Source organism: Triturus cristatus, chromosome 4_1 (assembly GCF_964204655.1).
Source record: "Triturus cristatus chromosome 4_1, aTriCri1.1, whole genome shotgun sequence".
NCBI classification, from domain to species: Eukaryota; Metazoa; Chordata; class Amphibia; order Caudata; family Salamandridae; genus Triturus; species Triturus cristatus.
In genome coordinates this window covers 226,466,473-226,484,842 of record NC_140585.1, presented here as the reverse complement: position 1 = coordinate 226,484,842, position 18,370 = coordinate 226,466,473, and the positions used below count along the sequence as shown (strand labels likewise).

Here is an 18,370-nt window from a genome sequence, read left to right as displayed (position 1 = left end):
AAGCATGGTTAGTTGAGAGTTGGAAAGATACAATGGTCGTTCCTCTCTTGAAAAAATCCTTTCTAATTTTACTGGGGGCAATGATCTGCTTCAAAGGACTCAGTCGGGCTTCCACACATCTTATAGTACCAAATCCATCTTGCTGTTAGCGAACGAGGCAGTGTACAAGATCTTGGAATCTGTGGCTATCAAAATGCTGCACCTTAGTGCCGCTTCTGACACAGTATCCCATAATATCCCGTGAGAGAGACTCTACGGTGTTTCATTTGCATCAAGAAGTGCCTCAGGGATCTTCCCCGAGTCCAACTCTCTTTAACATTTATGTTCACCCCTTGGCTGATGTCATCGAATGCTTTGGTTTTACCACTATTTCATACATGGATGACACTCAGCTTATTATTACAACTATCTCTCAAAATAGGAATAACAGCGCCACCCGTCGGTGCCTCTCGGAAGTAGCCCACTGGATGGATAATAACCGTTTAAAACTGAATGTTGAAAAGACAGAGTTGCTGATTCTGGGCAATCAGCCCAATATTTGGTACGCTGTTTGGTAGCCTATCTGTTTAGGTTCGCTACCTTCTTCCAAACACAAAATAATAAATCTTGGTATTTGGTTTGATCACAAATTATCTTTTGACAACCAAATTAATTAATTGGTCGGGAAATACTTTGGGTTGCTGAAAATCCTTACTAATATATTAGAATTCCTGCTAGTGAGCGCTCAGAAAACTGTAATCCAAGCAATGATTATCTCCAGGCTGCACTACTACAATATCCTTTAGCTTGGCCTTTCTCAATCACGACTCAGACTTCAGCATGTCCAAAACTCAGGCATGCTTATTGTTGAAGCTTCCTAAAACATGTTCTATCGGAATAAGCCCGATTAAACTGCATTGGCTCCTGGTAAGGCAGAGAATCGAGTTTACAGCTCTCTGCTAATGCTATGAGGCACTATCTAATGCTCTCCCGCACTATCTCCAGTCTCTGGTCAACCATATGTTCCAACCAGGAATTAGAGATCAGCTGAATACAAGCTAGCCATGGTCCTTAAATGCAAAAAAGTTAGAATCGGCTGCAGTTCATTTAGTTACTTAGAACCGAAGCTTTGGAACTCTCGTCCTCCATCAATTCCTGAAACTTATGTCAGGAAACAGTTAAAAACCTTGTTCTTTACTTCTGGCTTTTAATGGTCTAGAATTTCTGATGTCCGCTTATCTCACGGGAACAGAGCCCTAGCGCTGGGACACTCATTTGAAGTATCTATGCGCTCTATAAATTGCCTGTTATTTTGCACTTCTATGGGGTAAACGCTCCCAATCCAAATATTTATTTTTGGCGAACTTCTGATGCATATTTATTTTAATTCCTTGCTAACTTTGAATTTATTTTTAACTACATACTTAACACTGTGAATAATGTACATTTTTTACGACAACCCGACCCCTAAAACCACCACTTCATTTATTTTTAGTAATTACTCTACATATCCATATGATCTGCGGGTAAATTTCCTAATTTTTCTTCAGTTCAGCTACTGATACATATTTTACTGCATTTCAACTGGATGCGATTTTGATGATGTAGATTAAATGAAAAATATAGAACCACACAGTTCACAATGCTATGGGAGACAGGAAAGCAAGCAAGGGCTATTGAGATCAAAAACTACACCTAAAGGTTATCGGGTGGGATTGATGGACGACATATGCAAGATTTCAATTTTGTCTTCGTAAAGAAACGTGGCATCATACTAGGGAGGGAAATTATCTTGCAGCAAAGAATGTTATTTAACAAGAACAGATTCTTTAAGCTTTGAAAAATTTGCCCATTTAAACTGACACTGCTTCACCCCTCTAGACTTAGTGTTGCTTTGATGTAACGTGCGAGGAAATGCATAATTGAATGAACCAGTATAATGACCATAATACATTTGGACTTGAGTAAGAGGTGAATTCAATGCTGATACAGCAGATCAACTGTAAATTGCAGAACTACAAGGTCAATAATGATCTGGGAGCCCAGAAATTTAGCGACTTATAACCAAAGAAATATGAAAGTAGTCCGAAGTTAGCCAGATTTACCCAAGAAGGGTGGGTGGGTGGGAGGGCAATGAGACTAGCTGAATGTAGGTGAGATGTGATGCACCCCTAGCCCATCATACAGATGTAGTTTCAGGACAGAGACCCAGTAAACAAAGTGCATTGCATTGGTCATTCCAATAAGAGATGAAGGCAACCTGAAAGGGAATACTCATTTTATTGAGACTTCATATAGAGTCCTTTAAGTACAACACTTATCCAGCATATGCTAGTCTAAAGCATGAGGTACACAGGCATTGCAACACAGACATGTGCGTACACAAATAATCACAAGGTGGGAGATAGAAGTGTTAAGGAATAGTCAGCTGGGCTTCCATAACTCATGTCAACAAAAATTGCAAGGAGAGTCGACTATACTGGTCTCTAGATCAGAGTCCCATGGGTATTCTCCAAGAACACTCAACCAGTAAATGCCACTAGTGGTGTAAGTGATCGCCACCATGGTGATTTATTGGGTAGGGCATCATCAATGGGTTCCACACCTGGGTAGTCGCTTCTCCAGGTGAGTAACGTCCCCATCCGGAGGAGAGATACTGGTGGGATCCATACAGCGAGTTGCAAAATTACCCTCTATATCTGAAGAAAAATCCAAGGGGACCAAAACATCAAGGGCAAAACCCAAAACTTAGGTTGCCCATTAGATCTACATACTGCCTGAAGTTCTGTCTCGGACCGTCAGTTTCCTTATTGAACCTTGAATTATATTTGATTATCTCAAGATAGTGTCTTGCTCAGACCACCCCTACTTGAAATGCCATTTTGTGCATTGTGATCCCAGTCACCTTCATCTGACTTTCATTCCTGGGAGTAAAGCTCAGGACATTTAGGAGGCTGTTTTGGCAGGGCTTGCCCCAGGCCTTGCACCTCTGTTTGTTTTGGAAAACCTTTTATGGGCAACCTAAGTTTTGGGTTTTGCCCATGTCGTCTTTGCCCCTCTGGATTTTTCTTACCCCTCTCCCTCCTCTGGATTTTATTATGTTTGGGCCCTCAAGAAGGTGGGACCATTCCCTTGGTCATTCATCGAAACGCATGTCGATGCTCACTCAGGACTGATCACAAGGACAATGGACTTTAACTAAATTGGATTGATCTACCGGATTAATAGTGTTTATACATTTAAAGCTACTTTCTGCATTGCACATCCTAGGGAGTGCGTAATTAACTTTGTACCTCTGATCAGTGGCGGTGCTTCCATTGGGGGCGTTGCCCCACTAATTGCCATGGTCCCATTTAGAATGTAATTGTTCTACTTCTGACGCTAATTGCAGCAATCAGGAATCCTGATTGGAATTAGCGTCAGAAGTAGAACACGCCACGGACGCTGAAGGGGGTGGGGCTGCGGCAGCACTGTCAGGGTTGAGTGACAGCAGCGCGCAATAGTGCGCATGTTTGTTTTTGAGCGGATCAATTTTACGATCAGCCCAAACATGTGCACTAGCCTTCCCCTTGAGAGACCGAGGGTTGCTTCATGCGCAGCCCCCGGTCTGCCCGCGAGTATTAAGAGCAGCATGGTACGTTTTAAAATGATTATTAATCCCCTCCCCCACGCTCACTCTCCCCCATGCTCCCGCCACCATTTGTTACTGGCGGCCGCCACTGCGACGTGACCCACTCTGTCCCGGCCCTACTAGCCTTACAGAGATGTGTCAGACGTACGGCGGACTCTGTCCCAATGCTACTGACCTCAGGGGTACCAGTTGGATATCCCTACAGTGAGGTGAGCAAGGTGTAAACATTGCAAGTAGAATCCCTAAATAATGCAAGCGTCGCCGTGCTTGAAGTGCTATGAACTTTAAACTGATATTCTGGGGTTTATGCTTGGAAATATCACAGCGTAAAGAGGGATTCCTCTGTAGAAATGTGCGTACTATAAGCTTCTGTGCGTTCATTCTGGAGTGATTTCCCGCAAAAAGAGCAGGGCCACTTGAATTATGCGGCAGTAGTTGACTAAATTATAACAAGATAGGACAAATAATGGGGCACATTTTGTGATAGTATTGCCACATTATTTTGTCATTTTACACTTGTTAACACCGACGGGGCATTGGTCTCACCTCATTGGTACCATTTTAATACCTGCTACATATAGCAATAAGTAACGGAGAGGTGACCAGTCAAACTTTGCATAAGGCCTTCCACTGTGCAGCAACATGTGCTGGTGCGATTTTAATAACTTGTGATCCTTCAAGTGACAAGCAGAATGCTTTTTGGTTAAAATCTGCAGATTGCGCAGCAGATTCTGGACCATGCGGCAAATGTTGCAAATCCATAATTCTGCAGAAACACAAAATTGAATGTTACCAGTCTTCCTGATTAAGAGGCAGAAGGGAGTTGGGTACTGCGTGAACGATAAAGTGAAGTTTATTGTCCGTGATGCCCTTTTTATTTTTTTAATCACTATAATATTTGTAGGTCTTTCATGAAACTTCATTTCTAAAGGCTTTCAATTACATCACAACGATGATCTTCAAATAAGGCAACACTTGTCTCTGATTGTTTAACATCGTTTAAGAATTCCTGTCTTTAGCTAAAAAGCATCTCTTAAAGGGACACCGACTTTCGTATTTTTTCTTAGAATCATGGAGGAGTGTGTGTCCTGACAATCTGAATTTGTTCTCCACAGCTTCTTGCGGTGAGTAGTTTTTGCCCTGTGAACACTTGTTAAAGGGGCACCGAAGGAAGTTGTAGGGTGGGTATGCTTGGCACATCGTTCCATGTTGACAGGCACTGCTTGTTCAGTCCGGTTGCTTCCTTTCTTAGGTTGTATTTAGATATATTTTTCAGATTGGTTCAACTGAAGAGTACAAAGACTACAGCTCCCAGAATTCGCGGCTTTATAAATAAATGTAAACAGTGGCCCTTGAGATGGTGTGATCTGGCCGTTCTGATGGAGCAGAAATGGAAGTGGCAATGTGTGTGTTCCCCAAAGTACATTACAGTGGATATGCCCCCCCCCTCAAAATTTGCATTCGCGCCTACTCATTAAGCTCGTTTCGTTATACCCCCCCCCCCACGGTCTATTCCATGCTTTGACAGACCTGCAGTAGTAATCAAACATGCAAAAGACTGGGTTCTTCTGTATTTAAACATAATAGCGCAATGTAATTGAGGTAACCCCGGGGCTCTCGAGAGTTAAATTCGCGGCAATGATTGTGATACGATTTAATCGGATTATTAATGGGTCAAACTTGCGTAGGAAACTTAATTCTGACATGTGTTTTTACATATTGGAGCTCTACATACGCCCGAAAAGCTGAAAGGTTCTATTAGTTGTGACTTCTTTACGTGCCACATTGAAGTCAGCAGAACGGAGCTGATCCATAAAGATTTTGCTACAATGGGAGAGGATGCATGCGACTGGTTATCTTTCTCCACTCGCCTGTTGGTTGGTCCGCTTGCCCCTTTAAGGCTGTGTCCAGGTTACCACCCCAGGCGCACATCCCTCGGCCCCGGTACAAAAGGGGCCACAGGTAATAGGCGAACAGGGAGTGTGGGGCCGGTGGGGAGGTGCGCCCTGGAGAGTGCTCTGCTCGAACCAGCAGGAGGGCAGAGGCGAAGACAGGCCAGAGAGGGAAGAACGAGGGTGTCTGAGAGTTGCAGCATACGGCACCGATCATTGCACGAGGATCAAACAGCGGGCAGAAGCGACAAGGGAAGGAGCTATGTAGACAGGCCTTACCCCCTCAACACCCCTTTCTGGGTAGCTGGCACCCTGTGCTCTGTGGCAGAATCTCCAGCAACACTGTCAGTCAGTCAGTCTCTCTCACAGTCTCTTTCTCACAGTCTCTCTCTCTCTCTCTCTCTCTCTCTCTCTGTCAGTCTCTCAGTCAGTCTCATTTTCTCTCTCTCATTTTCTCTCTCTCATTTTCTCTCTCTCATTTTCTGACCCAGAGTTCCAAGCAGATCTTCTACATGTGTCGGTGTTCCTACGCTACATCGACGATCTTTTTATCATCTGGGTGGGCAACCAACATGAGGCCCAACAATTCATTGATAAACAACATCAACGAGCATAACATTAAATTGATTGGTAATATCAGTAATTCAACTGCTGAGTATCTGGATGTCAAATTGGACATCAGGAACAACCGGATACATACATCCTTGTTTCGGAAGTCCACTGCGGGCAACAGTATACTCCATGCCCTGAGCAGCCATCCAGAGGCATTAAAGTGGAGTATCCCTTATGGAGAGCTGCTCAGGGCTAAAAGAAACTGTTATTCTGAAGAAGGATATCAAAAGGAAAGGGATCTGATGTGTGCACGTTTCAGAGAAAGGGGTTATCCTAACTGGGTGCTCAAGAAAGCTAGGGACAGAGCGGAGAACATTGAAAGATCCATGGCGATTTTAGAGACCACCGACAAGGACAGTAGTAATGAGTGCAACAGCACAAGGATTATCATGACTTACAGTCAGGATTCTAATAACATCAAACGTATCTTGACCCGTAATTGGAACATACTGAAATCAGACAACATCATTGGTAACACTGACTGACAGACCCAATATAACGTACAGAAGGGGTAGGAACATCAGGGATCACTTAGTGCACAGTGACATTACCGTCTATCCAGATAGGAATCTCCATGGCCTACAGGGTTTTTTTCCCTGTGTGCATTGCAAAGCTTGCAGAAATAGCAAATTTTGCAATTTTGTGCAATACAATGGTGTTCGCAAGGAAATTATGCAATTTCTTACTTGCAGTTCCATTTTTGTCATTTATGCGATTGTATGTGACTGTAATTTGTGGTATATTGGATCTACTACCCTGATGGCCAAGAAACGTGTTCTAGAACATTATAGGGCCATTGTACATTGCGACCAAAAGTATCCTGTAGCCCGTCATTTTCAGGAAAAACATTTCTCCAATGCGATGGGCCTCAGCTTTCTGATTCTGGAGCAGGTCAACAGGGGACCCAAAGGGGGAAATATGGTTTTGACACTCAGGCAAAAAGAGTCAAGACACATTATTAACTTTCAGACAAGGGCCCCTGGTGGCCTGAACCAGGATGAAGAATTAGCGGTTCATCTTAAGGAATAATATGTTGCTAGTCTCTTTTCTGATGGTATGGGTCATCCTGTGTGTTTATCTGCAGGAGAAGTACATGCAGAGATTGGTGGTGCCGAATGCACAACTAAGGATTCCATTTAGGGATCTCCATCTTACACACACAAGTGTTTTCTATTTTATTGACCTATGGTCCTCCCTTACATGAATCTATATGACATCTTTATTTTATTGATCATTGTTTGTTTGCTATTCAGTGGATGGCAATATGCATATGTAATATGACATGGGATATTCACACTGGTTTCCTAATTGGTCCTTTTGTTTTTTCTGTTTTCTTTTTTATTATTTTGTACACAGGAGGAAGGAAGGGGCCCATTCACGGGGTTCATTCACACGGGCTACCTACTCCCCCTTTTTCCACGTTCATCATTTTCTTCTTTGTCCTGTGCGGCACCTCGTGAACCCACATGAGACTTCTCCCAAGAACTCACGAGTTGAGTTATCAGCATTGACTGCAATAGGACTAGCTCCTAACACAAATATAGATGCATTGGTGTCTAGAAGAGTGCGGGCACTTGCTCGTGGTTTGTTCTGTTCTTTTCGTCTTTTTTCTCTGTTTTGCCTCTGATATGTAGGATGCGCATGTCTTTTTGATACAATTGTCTGGGGGCATACATGGGGGACATGCGATCGACATGTTCCACACCATGATGACAGGCTCCACTTGGATTATGTTTTGACCTAGGCATTCTTATATGTGGAAATGACCGATATTTGCTGAAAAGGTCTGATTCTCACTTGTGATTGAATCTGCAATATATGCACACCAGGGTCGTTTTGGATGTATTGAAACCCTGCAAATTTTATCAATGGCAATTTCTATTTAGATTATGGACACTATAAAACAAGTACTGTAACTAAACATTGGCTGATCAAACATGATATGCGAACCAATAATATTTATATGTATGTCTGAAGTATATAGAACAAACAGTTGATACATGCAATATTACGTATCGTATATGCTTAACAGTTTTCTGTATCGTTCAAAGATGTTTTTTGTACCGTTCAAAGATGTCCGACGTAGGAACCTGACTAGCCCTTTTTCACTGTTTACATATGCTTAGCAGTGATCTGTATTGTTCAAAGATGTCGGACATAGGAAACTGACTAGTCCTTTGTCATGGTTTACATTGGGATTAAGTAGTCTCGGGATTGGGTTGCACATTTCACGTGATCAAGGTTCTTTGCGAATCTAAACGCGTTGTGGAATAAACGGTGATTCAACCACTCTCCCGGAGTTTAGCGTCTTTCGGAGAGCGCGCTTACTTTGAAAAGTGACGGTGTGACTATTAAGTGACGGTGTGCTCCGCCGGCGTGCGCGCCACCCTCCGAGGGGCCCAGACAGTCCAGAAGGAGCAGTTACGTGGATATATATATATACATACACATACACACACACATACACACACACACATACATACAGGATGAAGGTAAGGGGGTCTCGGCAGCCTTTGTGAGTGTCCGTCAGCGTATTTGTGCCCAGTGTGGCCAGCCTACTTGCGCGGCGTGGCTGTGTCTTGCGTTGTAAAGGTACGGAAGTCATTAATAGGTTTAGGGCTGTTTGCTGCACTAGGACTTTGTAGCTGTGTTCAGTTGTGTGCTTCCTCCAGTGTTACCCTTTTTTAGCTGCAAAACAAAACAATTTCTCCTTTCTCAGTGTCAATGTCTGGTTTGATATTTAAGTGGCAGCGCCTTGTTAAAAGACAGGGTAATAGAGGGTACGTGAGCTAGTATGTATGTGCATGTGCAGCATTATACATAATAAAATAAGCATTGTTCTTTAGGTGTGCTCTGCAGTAAGATTCAGTGTTATCTGGACTGGTGCTGTGCATGTGTTGATTTAGTTGCAGTGTAGCTAGAGGAATATTGTATCTCTGTGTTGTATAATAGAAGATAACAGATCTAGTATCATCCTGATTCTTGGTACAGCTTAAAGTAAATAAACGCAACTGCGGGGTAATGTAAGCCCCCTTAGGCAATGTGCTGCATTAGGGCCAGCTCACTGCAGGGTCTTGGAAAGCTGCTTGCTGTAGGAGTATTAGGGCCCCCTCATCTCCTCGCCATAATTAGGGGAGGTCCCCGCCAGGGTAGTGAATTGTGTTACACATTCCAATAACGATGCAAGGATTTCAAAGGCAAACTTGCATTTTGCCTATGGAGCCTTCCGTGTATACCAACATTTTCAGGGCTTTTGTTGTAATTTGATTTGAAGTAGGGAAAGCTGGTCAGAATTGTAGACAGTGACATTCACATTTGAATTTGCCTTCTGTGTTTTTTTTATTTTTTAATTGACAGTTATGTCCACTGTTGATGGCGATGTTCACATGTGAAGCAATTGAATTTGCCTTCTGTGGGTTTTCAGGTTGCTTAGGTGCGACGTTTCAGAGTACTGTACAATTTGGACACTACAGTAACTGTTTAACATATTAAATGCAGTAAAATTTGGGACAGTTTTTAATGTGTTTAAATAGTTCAAGACCACACGTTCACAATTGCTTTATAAACCACCTTCCTTTTTCAAATATGCTTTGAAATGCACCATTTGCCACTGTAGTCCTCAAAATTTTCTCTAGGGGAGAAACCCCAAACATCTTTTCTGTTGGTCATCCTTGCGCGCTTCGCAAACTCGCGATGTAAGACTCATACCCAACTTTTACGCCCTGCCACTTTCAAATGTCACCAGCCGCCACTGCCTCTGATTGAGAGTTAGGTAGTATTGTGAAACTATATGTGTATTGACTTCACTTTGAATTTAGTATCCAATACCAGTTTGTGGTTATTTCAAAAGATGCTCTGATTTTAATTTGTTTTGTAGGTTTGTTATGACAAGCTACACTTGTTGGGATGAATGCTATGTGTGAGTTTGAATGATAGTATGATGGTATATAGGGTGCGAGTGGGAGTGTTTCCAGAGTGAGTCGTTATGCTGCACTTAATTTCTAATGTATTTCATTTGATGTTGTTTGGTGATCTAATGTTGACACAAATTCGTGGATTTATGAGTTTACCCCCAAGTCATGTTAGAACTGGCGTTCGGCAAGGAGAGACCCCCTCGAGTCACACTTATTCCAAAGGTGGTGCTCCTCCTGTTAACTGCTCGCCTGCTCCTGCCGTGTAGGTAAGTGTGACTACAGAGGGTCTCTTTGCCGACCGCCACTTCTAACATGACTTAGGGGTAAACTCTTAAATCCACAAATTTTCTAGAGGGACTACCTTTACGTGAGGATTAGGGTTTGTGACACTTGTGAACTTCGAACGGAGGTTAGAGCACTACAAAGATATACTGGAACCAGCAGAGTCTTGAAGAAGGCCGGTGTGATCCCAATCGAAGGGCACAGACACACAGCTGAAACATGTAGACTACCTGGCAGTAAGGAGGGGTGTAAGGAGCACATTACATCTCCCAATCACCACCATCCTTCAAGTTTTTAATCCTGGCCGGAGGTTCTAGGAATAAAGTATGGGCATAGACACCCCTCCGAGCTAGTTTTGAACCCACACCACACTTTCACTTCCGGCGTTCCCAGTCACTATTGAAAGCATTGTTTTCTCTCTTTTGTGTTGTATGTATTACCCCACCCTATTGCTCCACCCCAGGCGTTGGCTGCACCGGGATGTATTGTAAGCAGCGTTATGATGAAGCAGGTCACACAACCGTGTGAGTGAGGGCAGTATTGGGACACACAGCACGTGCCACCACTAAACCATGAAACCTACATTTTTACTCCCTACTCCTTTTGGTGTGTATAAGTAAAGTGTACTTACCAGAAAACTGAAGAAGAACTGCAATGGGGATATGACCACTAATCATGGTCCTGATGAAGGCCATAGTCCAACTAGGGCCATAAAAGCCGAAACATGTAGACTGACCTAAAGTATGACACTACAGACTATTAGCATGTCCAAACACTGTCTGCACTTTCTTAATCTTACCTCTATATCTTTATTTCCCATTAAAGTTTACTTATTAGATAAGGACTGTAATTTTACAATTCATTATACAAATCCCATTAGTATCTCCCTCCAGATGGAGACGTTACTCACCTGGAGAAGCGACTACCAGGTGTAACCCAATGATGACACTACCCAATAAAAATAACTTAGTGGCAATCACTTGCACTGCTGGAGGTAATTACTGGTTGAGTGTTCCTGGAGAATACCTTCAGGACTGATATAGAGACCAGTATTGCCCACTCCCCTTATGATTTTGGTGAATACATGTACACACACTATAGGGAAATGTAGAATTTCTTGAATCCAGACTTGGGCTTACGCTTGTCACTAGACTAAAATCTGTTTATAATCAGCTATCCCCAACCGCAAGTTACCATTTATCCTGGTTTGAGGCCAGTTACTCACCAGTGTTGGTGATGGGTAAGCTTTGGGTGCACAAATTAACCGGGTGAGCATAATTGCTAAACACCACCACCAAGTACCTCTTGACACTCAGTGTGCTGAGCTTACTGAGGCAAAACCTATCTCAGGACAGAAAAAAAAGTAAAAAAGGCAAGGATGTGAATGATCTGCCAAACCACTGAATCTCTGTCTCTTGATCTTATTACAGACCTGTGATTCAGCTATGTGGCCTCAATAAAGGGCTTTAGACAGTTTACTGTCTAGTATGGAGCTCCAGACTCCTTACACAGTATTCTGCTTTGCACCCAGGTATCTTTTCCAAATTCACACGCCAGTCTCAGCGCTTCATCTTGAGGATTATGCCAAGAGATAATTCTCTTTTTCATACAGGCAGATATAAGTGTTTGAGTTTTTGTAGACACAAAGGTTAGGCTGTGCCTCAGATCTATTAGGTGATAGGACCCACTCACCTCACCTAGGGGCAAGACTTCACCAAACCGGAGACCATTTTGCAGACTGCTGTCTTTCTGGATTTCTTCAATATAGAAATAAGGGTAGAAGACAATGTCTATAGCGAATCAACTACAGGTCCAAACTTAAATCCACAAACTTTCATGGTGATCCATAGCACTCCTCAAACTGCAGCCAGTGATCAGAATTGGTTCAGATATGTTAGCCAAAGAGACCTGCTTTGTCTCCTGTTATTTAATACATATGCTGGTCTCTTGGCACAAGTTATCTTGAACTACAACTTATGTTGCAGTACGATTTTGATATTTAAATGTATGGCAGGAACATACAACTCCATATTTGATTGGGCAAACACAAAGTCAAAACATTGCTGCTGTCTTCAAATGGACTTATCTCTGGACGAAAGGCAGCTAACTTTGTTTAAACGGATCAAAGGCACAAATGCTAGGAGTGGTGACCCATCGTGCGATAGCCTGCATTTGACTGGACTGGGAGATGAGGAGCCAACACCCGCACAAGTGAGAAGAAACCTTTGTGTATGATTCGGTAGTAAACATTCCTTGGGAAACCAGATTTCAACAGTGACCATAAATATAAGCTTTTATATCAAGCAAGTGAGATGTTAATAAGTTGTCACATTTGTTAAATTACAGAAATTCGGACGACTTTTTCTCCTGAAGCCTTGGCTATTTAACATCATAAGAAAGCATCTTTTCCGTAAAAGCCTTAATTTTAGAAACAAAAATAAAACAAATTCCAAGGCTAGGAACCCACTTTAAGAGATAAATCTTAAAGCACTTTGGACCAGAATTCTAATACCTTCCAATGGCAGCCTTTCATGACGTAGGTTGAAAATAGAACGTTTGAATATTGTAATGGTTCAACAATAGAGGATATGGATGAACAGTACATTCCCAAATGTCAGATAGGCGAGAATTATATTGGCAGTTTTGCACATCTGCTGCGAAGCATTGCCTTAACTTTAGTGCCATTTTCAGCTCATTCAAAAATAACCAGCTTTCCACTTCTTCTCTTGACATTTCCATTACATCCACTGCCAAATTAAGTCTATTTCTCGCTCTGCAAATCCTGAACCAAGCTCTTTTAAAGGTAGCGCAAGCCTAATATTAAATCAACCCAGGTCAGGTGTAAGCAAATTGCTGCAATGATGAACTACAACATATATACTATTGAGCCCATAAAGCGAGGTAGGTGGAATATATACTCCGTACAGCTTTGCAAGGGAGAAAGATATCTCTTACTGGAATGAAAAAGTATACAATGGTACAATGCTATAAAAACAAAAATGAGAGTTCCACTGCCAGCCTTTTGAGCATGGAACAGGCAAGGTAACCTGATATTACGTTAAGACCGCTAAATATACTAGCTACAACTGGTATCTAGCAAATACGCTTGTCTGCCCAACAGTCAACAGCACACCAATTTATCCCGATTGTGGGCTGGAAGTCGGGATTTTGGAAATTCTTTCGATCTCCCCATTTCATCTGTTAATAAACATAACGGTACAGTTTCACGCAAACAAAGTACCGCGCTCTGGCTCTTTCCCAGCTGCACACTACTTCTCATAACAATTGCATTTTGGCGGTTTATTTTGCTTCAACTGACCCACGTTATCTAATACACCCAAGGGTTGAGATTTGTTTAATTCAAGCCTATGAACGGGAGTCCTGATAACAGGACGAGTCCTGGCAACCCTCCCTACTAGGGGGCATATTAACAAGGGCTTTATCTCCGCTTTTTTGGCTCTAAAAGCCAAAGAAGCAGAGATAAAAATATCGCCCTATCAACAACAGGGTCACTGATGCAAAGTGGGCGTTCCAGAGCAAAATAATAGGAGAAATGTTGTATCAAGCTTCACGCTAACCCTGTTAGAGACAAAAAAAAGCAGCGCTAACCACGGTTAACGCTGCTTTTTTACGTCTGCTAATTTTCAGACTTAGCCATGTAATCCAATGGGAGGTGGATTACATGGCTAAGTCCACCATGGGCTATCAACAAGGATATCCCTATCCTTGTAGTTTTATCGCTGCATTACCAGCAATAACCTCCCAAAATGCCGCTATCGCTGGATTTTTTATCGCCTAGGCGGTTAGGGTTGTTAATAACGCGATGACCAGGCGATAAAGTCCAGCGATAGCGGGCATTAAAAAAATTAGCGCTAAGCGCCCTTAGCGTTAATTTTACATGTTCCTTGTTAATATGCCCCATGATCTCTAGTAAACAGACAGTTCACATGCCTGAGCTGACCCACCAAGAGCAGAACACGCGATGCAAACGTAATTTGGCCAACACTTAAATAAGTGAAAAGGCACTAGCTCTATTCCTCCTTCAATGCCACCTCCACTTGCCCTCAAGTCAGACTTCCTCCTCCTCCGCAGCTGTTTCGAAGCCCCATGTTAACATACCCCACTCAACCGATACTCACTGTCTCTCCCCCACCCTTCTCGCTCCACTCGTCAAGAACCGTCCACCAGCTCTGAGGACGCTGCCCATCCGCACAAGAGAAGACATGGCTCGGCCGCCCAGCCGGACACCAAAGTCACCTTACGTCTGCGATAAGGAGCCAAAGCGGCGTGCGTTATGATAGGCTGGAAAACGCAGACAGTCCTTCTTTCATGTCCAAGGTACCGATGGAACGCCTGCCTTACACACGCTTAGACCCATAGAAATTACACTTTTGTTTACGAGGTAGGACTGTTAATTAATAGACGAAAGAAACGGACACACGTTGTTTTGATTTGCATTTATTTTCTATCTTATCCAACTTTTGTTTAAAGTAGACCACTTTCGATACTTCCTAAAGTTATGAACTAGTCCCATTCAAAGATGGCCTCGAAGTTGGTGTGGGGACATCTTGGAGGGATTAAATAGAATTGACGAAAAATAAATAGTAGTCACGACCACCCTTTTAAACCCATGTAAGTCTGCATAAGCGCTGTAAATAGACCAGTACTGACAGAAACAACCGTTTTGTAAGGAAATCAGTGAACCTGTGCACTCTTCGTGTTTCAGGCACAGCGTCGCATGTGGACTGAAGGGCGATTCTTTCATTTTAAGATGGCGACCATAATGTTCACTAGATCAAGACATTTTTGTCTTCCTGATGCTAATGTCCTTTGTGGAAGGACCCGCCCTGATGTCTATGGATTGGTTGGAACAGTTGCCATGGTTGTCTGTACCAAACAATTATGCGGGCTGTACTGTAGGCTGGTAGAGGGAAGCTGGAATGTGATATTTCCTCCTTTATCCCAAAGAGTGGCAAGTAAGTGCTTAAAAAGGGGGCGTGATGAGTAAAAGGACAGGAGAGAATGTTTTGAGGAATGTTAAACTTAATTACTGTAACACAGTACTTCTGAACAGTCAAATGAATATACGTGTTTTGGCATGAACTACCGCCACATGGAGTGTGATCTTTGTGAAAAACAGTACCTTATGCTTCGTGATGCAAAGCCAGCGTTTTCTCAAAGTGGCGCATAGAGAAGTATGTATTTCCCGCAGACAACCAAGCACAGAAAAGAAATGAGTTTTTTTTCAAGCAGAAAATCTGTGAATATGAAGATGATAGTATGGCTCTTTGGCTGAACAGAGTGCAAATGTAATATGAAAGGTAGTCAGAATATAAAGTTAGCGTTGTAAGTGGTGAACTGAAATATAATAAACAACAAAATGTTGCATAGTAGAGACTTTTGGAAAGGGACAGTATTTTCGTAGTTTGCTTTTTTAAGAAAGCCTGTGTAGTTGCGTCTTTAGTTTGTGGACAACATAGTCATAATTCTTACAGCATGGCATCGTTACAGCAAAATAAAACAAATGAATGTGCTAGGGCAATTAGTGAATATCCCCGTATCTTTATGACAAGCTAATTCATTCATATAGCATGTACTTCTTGAACAAAAAAGGCATGGATCAGCAATTAAGCATCATCTAACAGGGCTCGAAAAATCTTAAAAACGTTACTAGACATCTACGACTTATCCAACGGGGGAACTAACTAAGGGTCCTGCCATGGAAAGCGTGGAGAGGCCCGATAGAGCCTGTTGGTTAGAGGACTGTTGTCAAAACTTCATGGACTTTGTCCAGGCAGAATTACAGCCTATCTTAGATCGCCTGTCGCAAATTGAATCCCCGCTGAGTGCAGCCTGGGAAGCTTGAGCTTTGAAACACAGCCTAGGGAGTTCCGTTTCTGTAAGCCATGTTAGCCATCTATCTTTAGTTGCTTCTTTGCACTACCGTGGGAAAGTCTTCAATTCAAGAGGGGTCTAGGCCACAGGACACCAACCAAAATAGCTGCCTGCCGGTGGGGCAAAATGTTGCTAACCAGCATAAGTTCCTCACCCAAGAGGCTGGAAGCAAAGGGCCCTCTCAACAAGCTTCACCCCTAGTGGCCCAGATTACAACTTGGGGCTGAACAATAGAGGAACGCCTGCGCCCAGAAAGGAAATCATTAACCTTCCCCCTGCGGCCTGTCCTTTCGTTTTAGTTCTTGGGGGCATTTCATCTTTGTGGAGGAATGCAGAGACACCTTGTGACCATCTTCAAAATAAAGTTCTGAATTGGCTTTGCAAGCACAGGGGCTTCAAGATGTCTAATTGTGCCAATATCTTAATGGTGTGGAGGGTGGACTGGATTGAACATTAATAAAAAGACATGCTCGGTGACTGCATCATTATCCATTTCAGCAGTGCTCATTACCCCAGGAACCTGTTGACATACCAATGAAGATGGGTCCATTCAGCTAGTCAAATTGTTACAAACCACCTGACCTTTTTTGTTACTCTGCCTTTAGGTTGCTTTTACAAACCGTATGACCTTTTAGCTCCATCAGAAATTTGACAGCCCCATGCATTCCTGAACACATCACAACCTTAGCTTAATGTCCCGCTTCTAATCTTGAACCGTTATGATGTTTTGGCAGACTTAAGCGCCGCTGATTGACTTTCATTCCATTCTGGTCTTCTAGGGCATGAGTCCCTCTCTGTGCTCCCCCACCCCTTCTGAGCTTGCAGCTCCTATTTATTCTCCCAGTCCCTCCTTATCATTGATTAGTTGGAAGGTTGTAGGGTTTGGTCCCAAAATACAGACGGAAGAATGGATAGCCTTCACTGGAAAGTACGATATTAACTTTTTCCAGGAAGCATGAGTTTCGAGGTCAGTGCCCAAGAAGGATTTGTCTGTTTCTCTGTCCCAGCGATTCACTCCTAAGTAAGCAAAAGGTGGCCTTTCTATTTGGGTTAAAGCCTCTTTATGTCTAGAGCTGGAGGAGATTCCGAAGGCACATCATGCCTTTCAGTGCATTTTTATCAAGGGAGTCGGCCAGCTGAATTTACACCTAATTGATTTTTATAATATTCATTTTACTAATCGAGATAATTGTAATTTTATGCATTTATTTAATTTTGTAATGAACTTGAAAGTTGACTGCCACTCCCCTGTTTTAAATTACAGGATTTGTGGTAATTTTAATGCAAAGTGTACCTCGAACTCTCTGGAGGTGGCAATTGACGCTCTAACGACTTGAACTATAAGACAGCATCGGAGGGGAGAAGAGCTGGGGTGATATCTTGGCACACGTGATAAGGGGAACTTACTGGATTATTTGGACAATGGTGATGGCTACCCGCCATTGCTTCGAGGGAGGGGGCACCAAGCAAAATTGATTATATATTCTTCACCAGAGGCATTTTGTTTTACACACTTAGGGGTGAAATTTGGGAAACCTCTGAGAACGATCACAATGTCCTGTATGCAAATTTTTCCCTACCCTCTCTAAGGGCTATCGCCCTACTAATTTCCATCAGTTAGAGATAAGGACCTTAGATTGCATTGGCATATCCAAAACCCCAGGGAGTTTCTGGCCAAAATGCTTCAAATGCCCTTGAGTACCTTCCTATGCTGTCTCTCGGAAGCACCCGACTGCCCTAACATCCTACGATATTATGAGGGGCTTTGTAGTTTTATCAGAACGTCCCTTCTTAAGCCGGTGCGGCTCAACAATGGAGCAAACCGGTGGTGTGATTCTGCTTGTTCTCTCTTTAATAGGCAACACAGGAAAGTGCTTTTAGCTAGGCCTACGATCCCGCTTGAGGTGGCAAATGCCATGAGACAGTATAAAGAGCAAATTAAAAGAAGAGATGAACATAACAATGAGGATTGGGATCGCCTTACCATCGCGGCTAATTAAATAGACCCCAAGACCTTCTGGGACACGTGTAGGCAATCTAAGGCAAGGGGAGCACCTGACAATAAAATACGTTGTCACACCACTGCTAATGACTAGGTCAAGCATTTTTCTAGGATATATTACGCTCCTGCTGATGTTGGTGACTTTGCACCTGGTTTCTTAACA

At 42.8% G+C, this 18,370-nt stretch overlaps 2 protein-coding genes across 2 annotated transcripts in view; one reads left to right on the top strand and one right to left on the bottom strand.

Annotated features, from left to right (window-relative positions):
* The window catches only part of NDUFB2 (NADH:ubiquinone oxidoreductase subunit B2), a 49,834-nt gene extending 35,227 nt beyond the window's left edge, over positions 1-14,607 (bottom strand). Inside the window, exon 1 of the mRNA XM_085651925.1 lies at positions 14,450-14,607. Coding sequence (XP_085508051.1) covers positions 14,450-14,535 — 86 coding nt within the window. The 5' untranslated portion in view covers positions 14,536-14,607. The remainder of the gene's footprint in view (positions 1-14,449) is intronic.
* Positions 14,608-15,204: 597 nt separating this feature from the next.
* The window catches only part of LOC146854147 (uncharacterized), a 144,135-nt gene continuing 140,969 nt past the window's right edge, over positions 15,205-18,370 (top strand). Inside the window, exon 1 of the mRNA XM_085651924.1 lies at positions 15,205-15,286. The gene's annotated coding sequence lies outside the window, so the exon portion shown is untranslated. The remainder of the gene's footprint in view (positions 15,287-18,370) is intronic.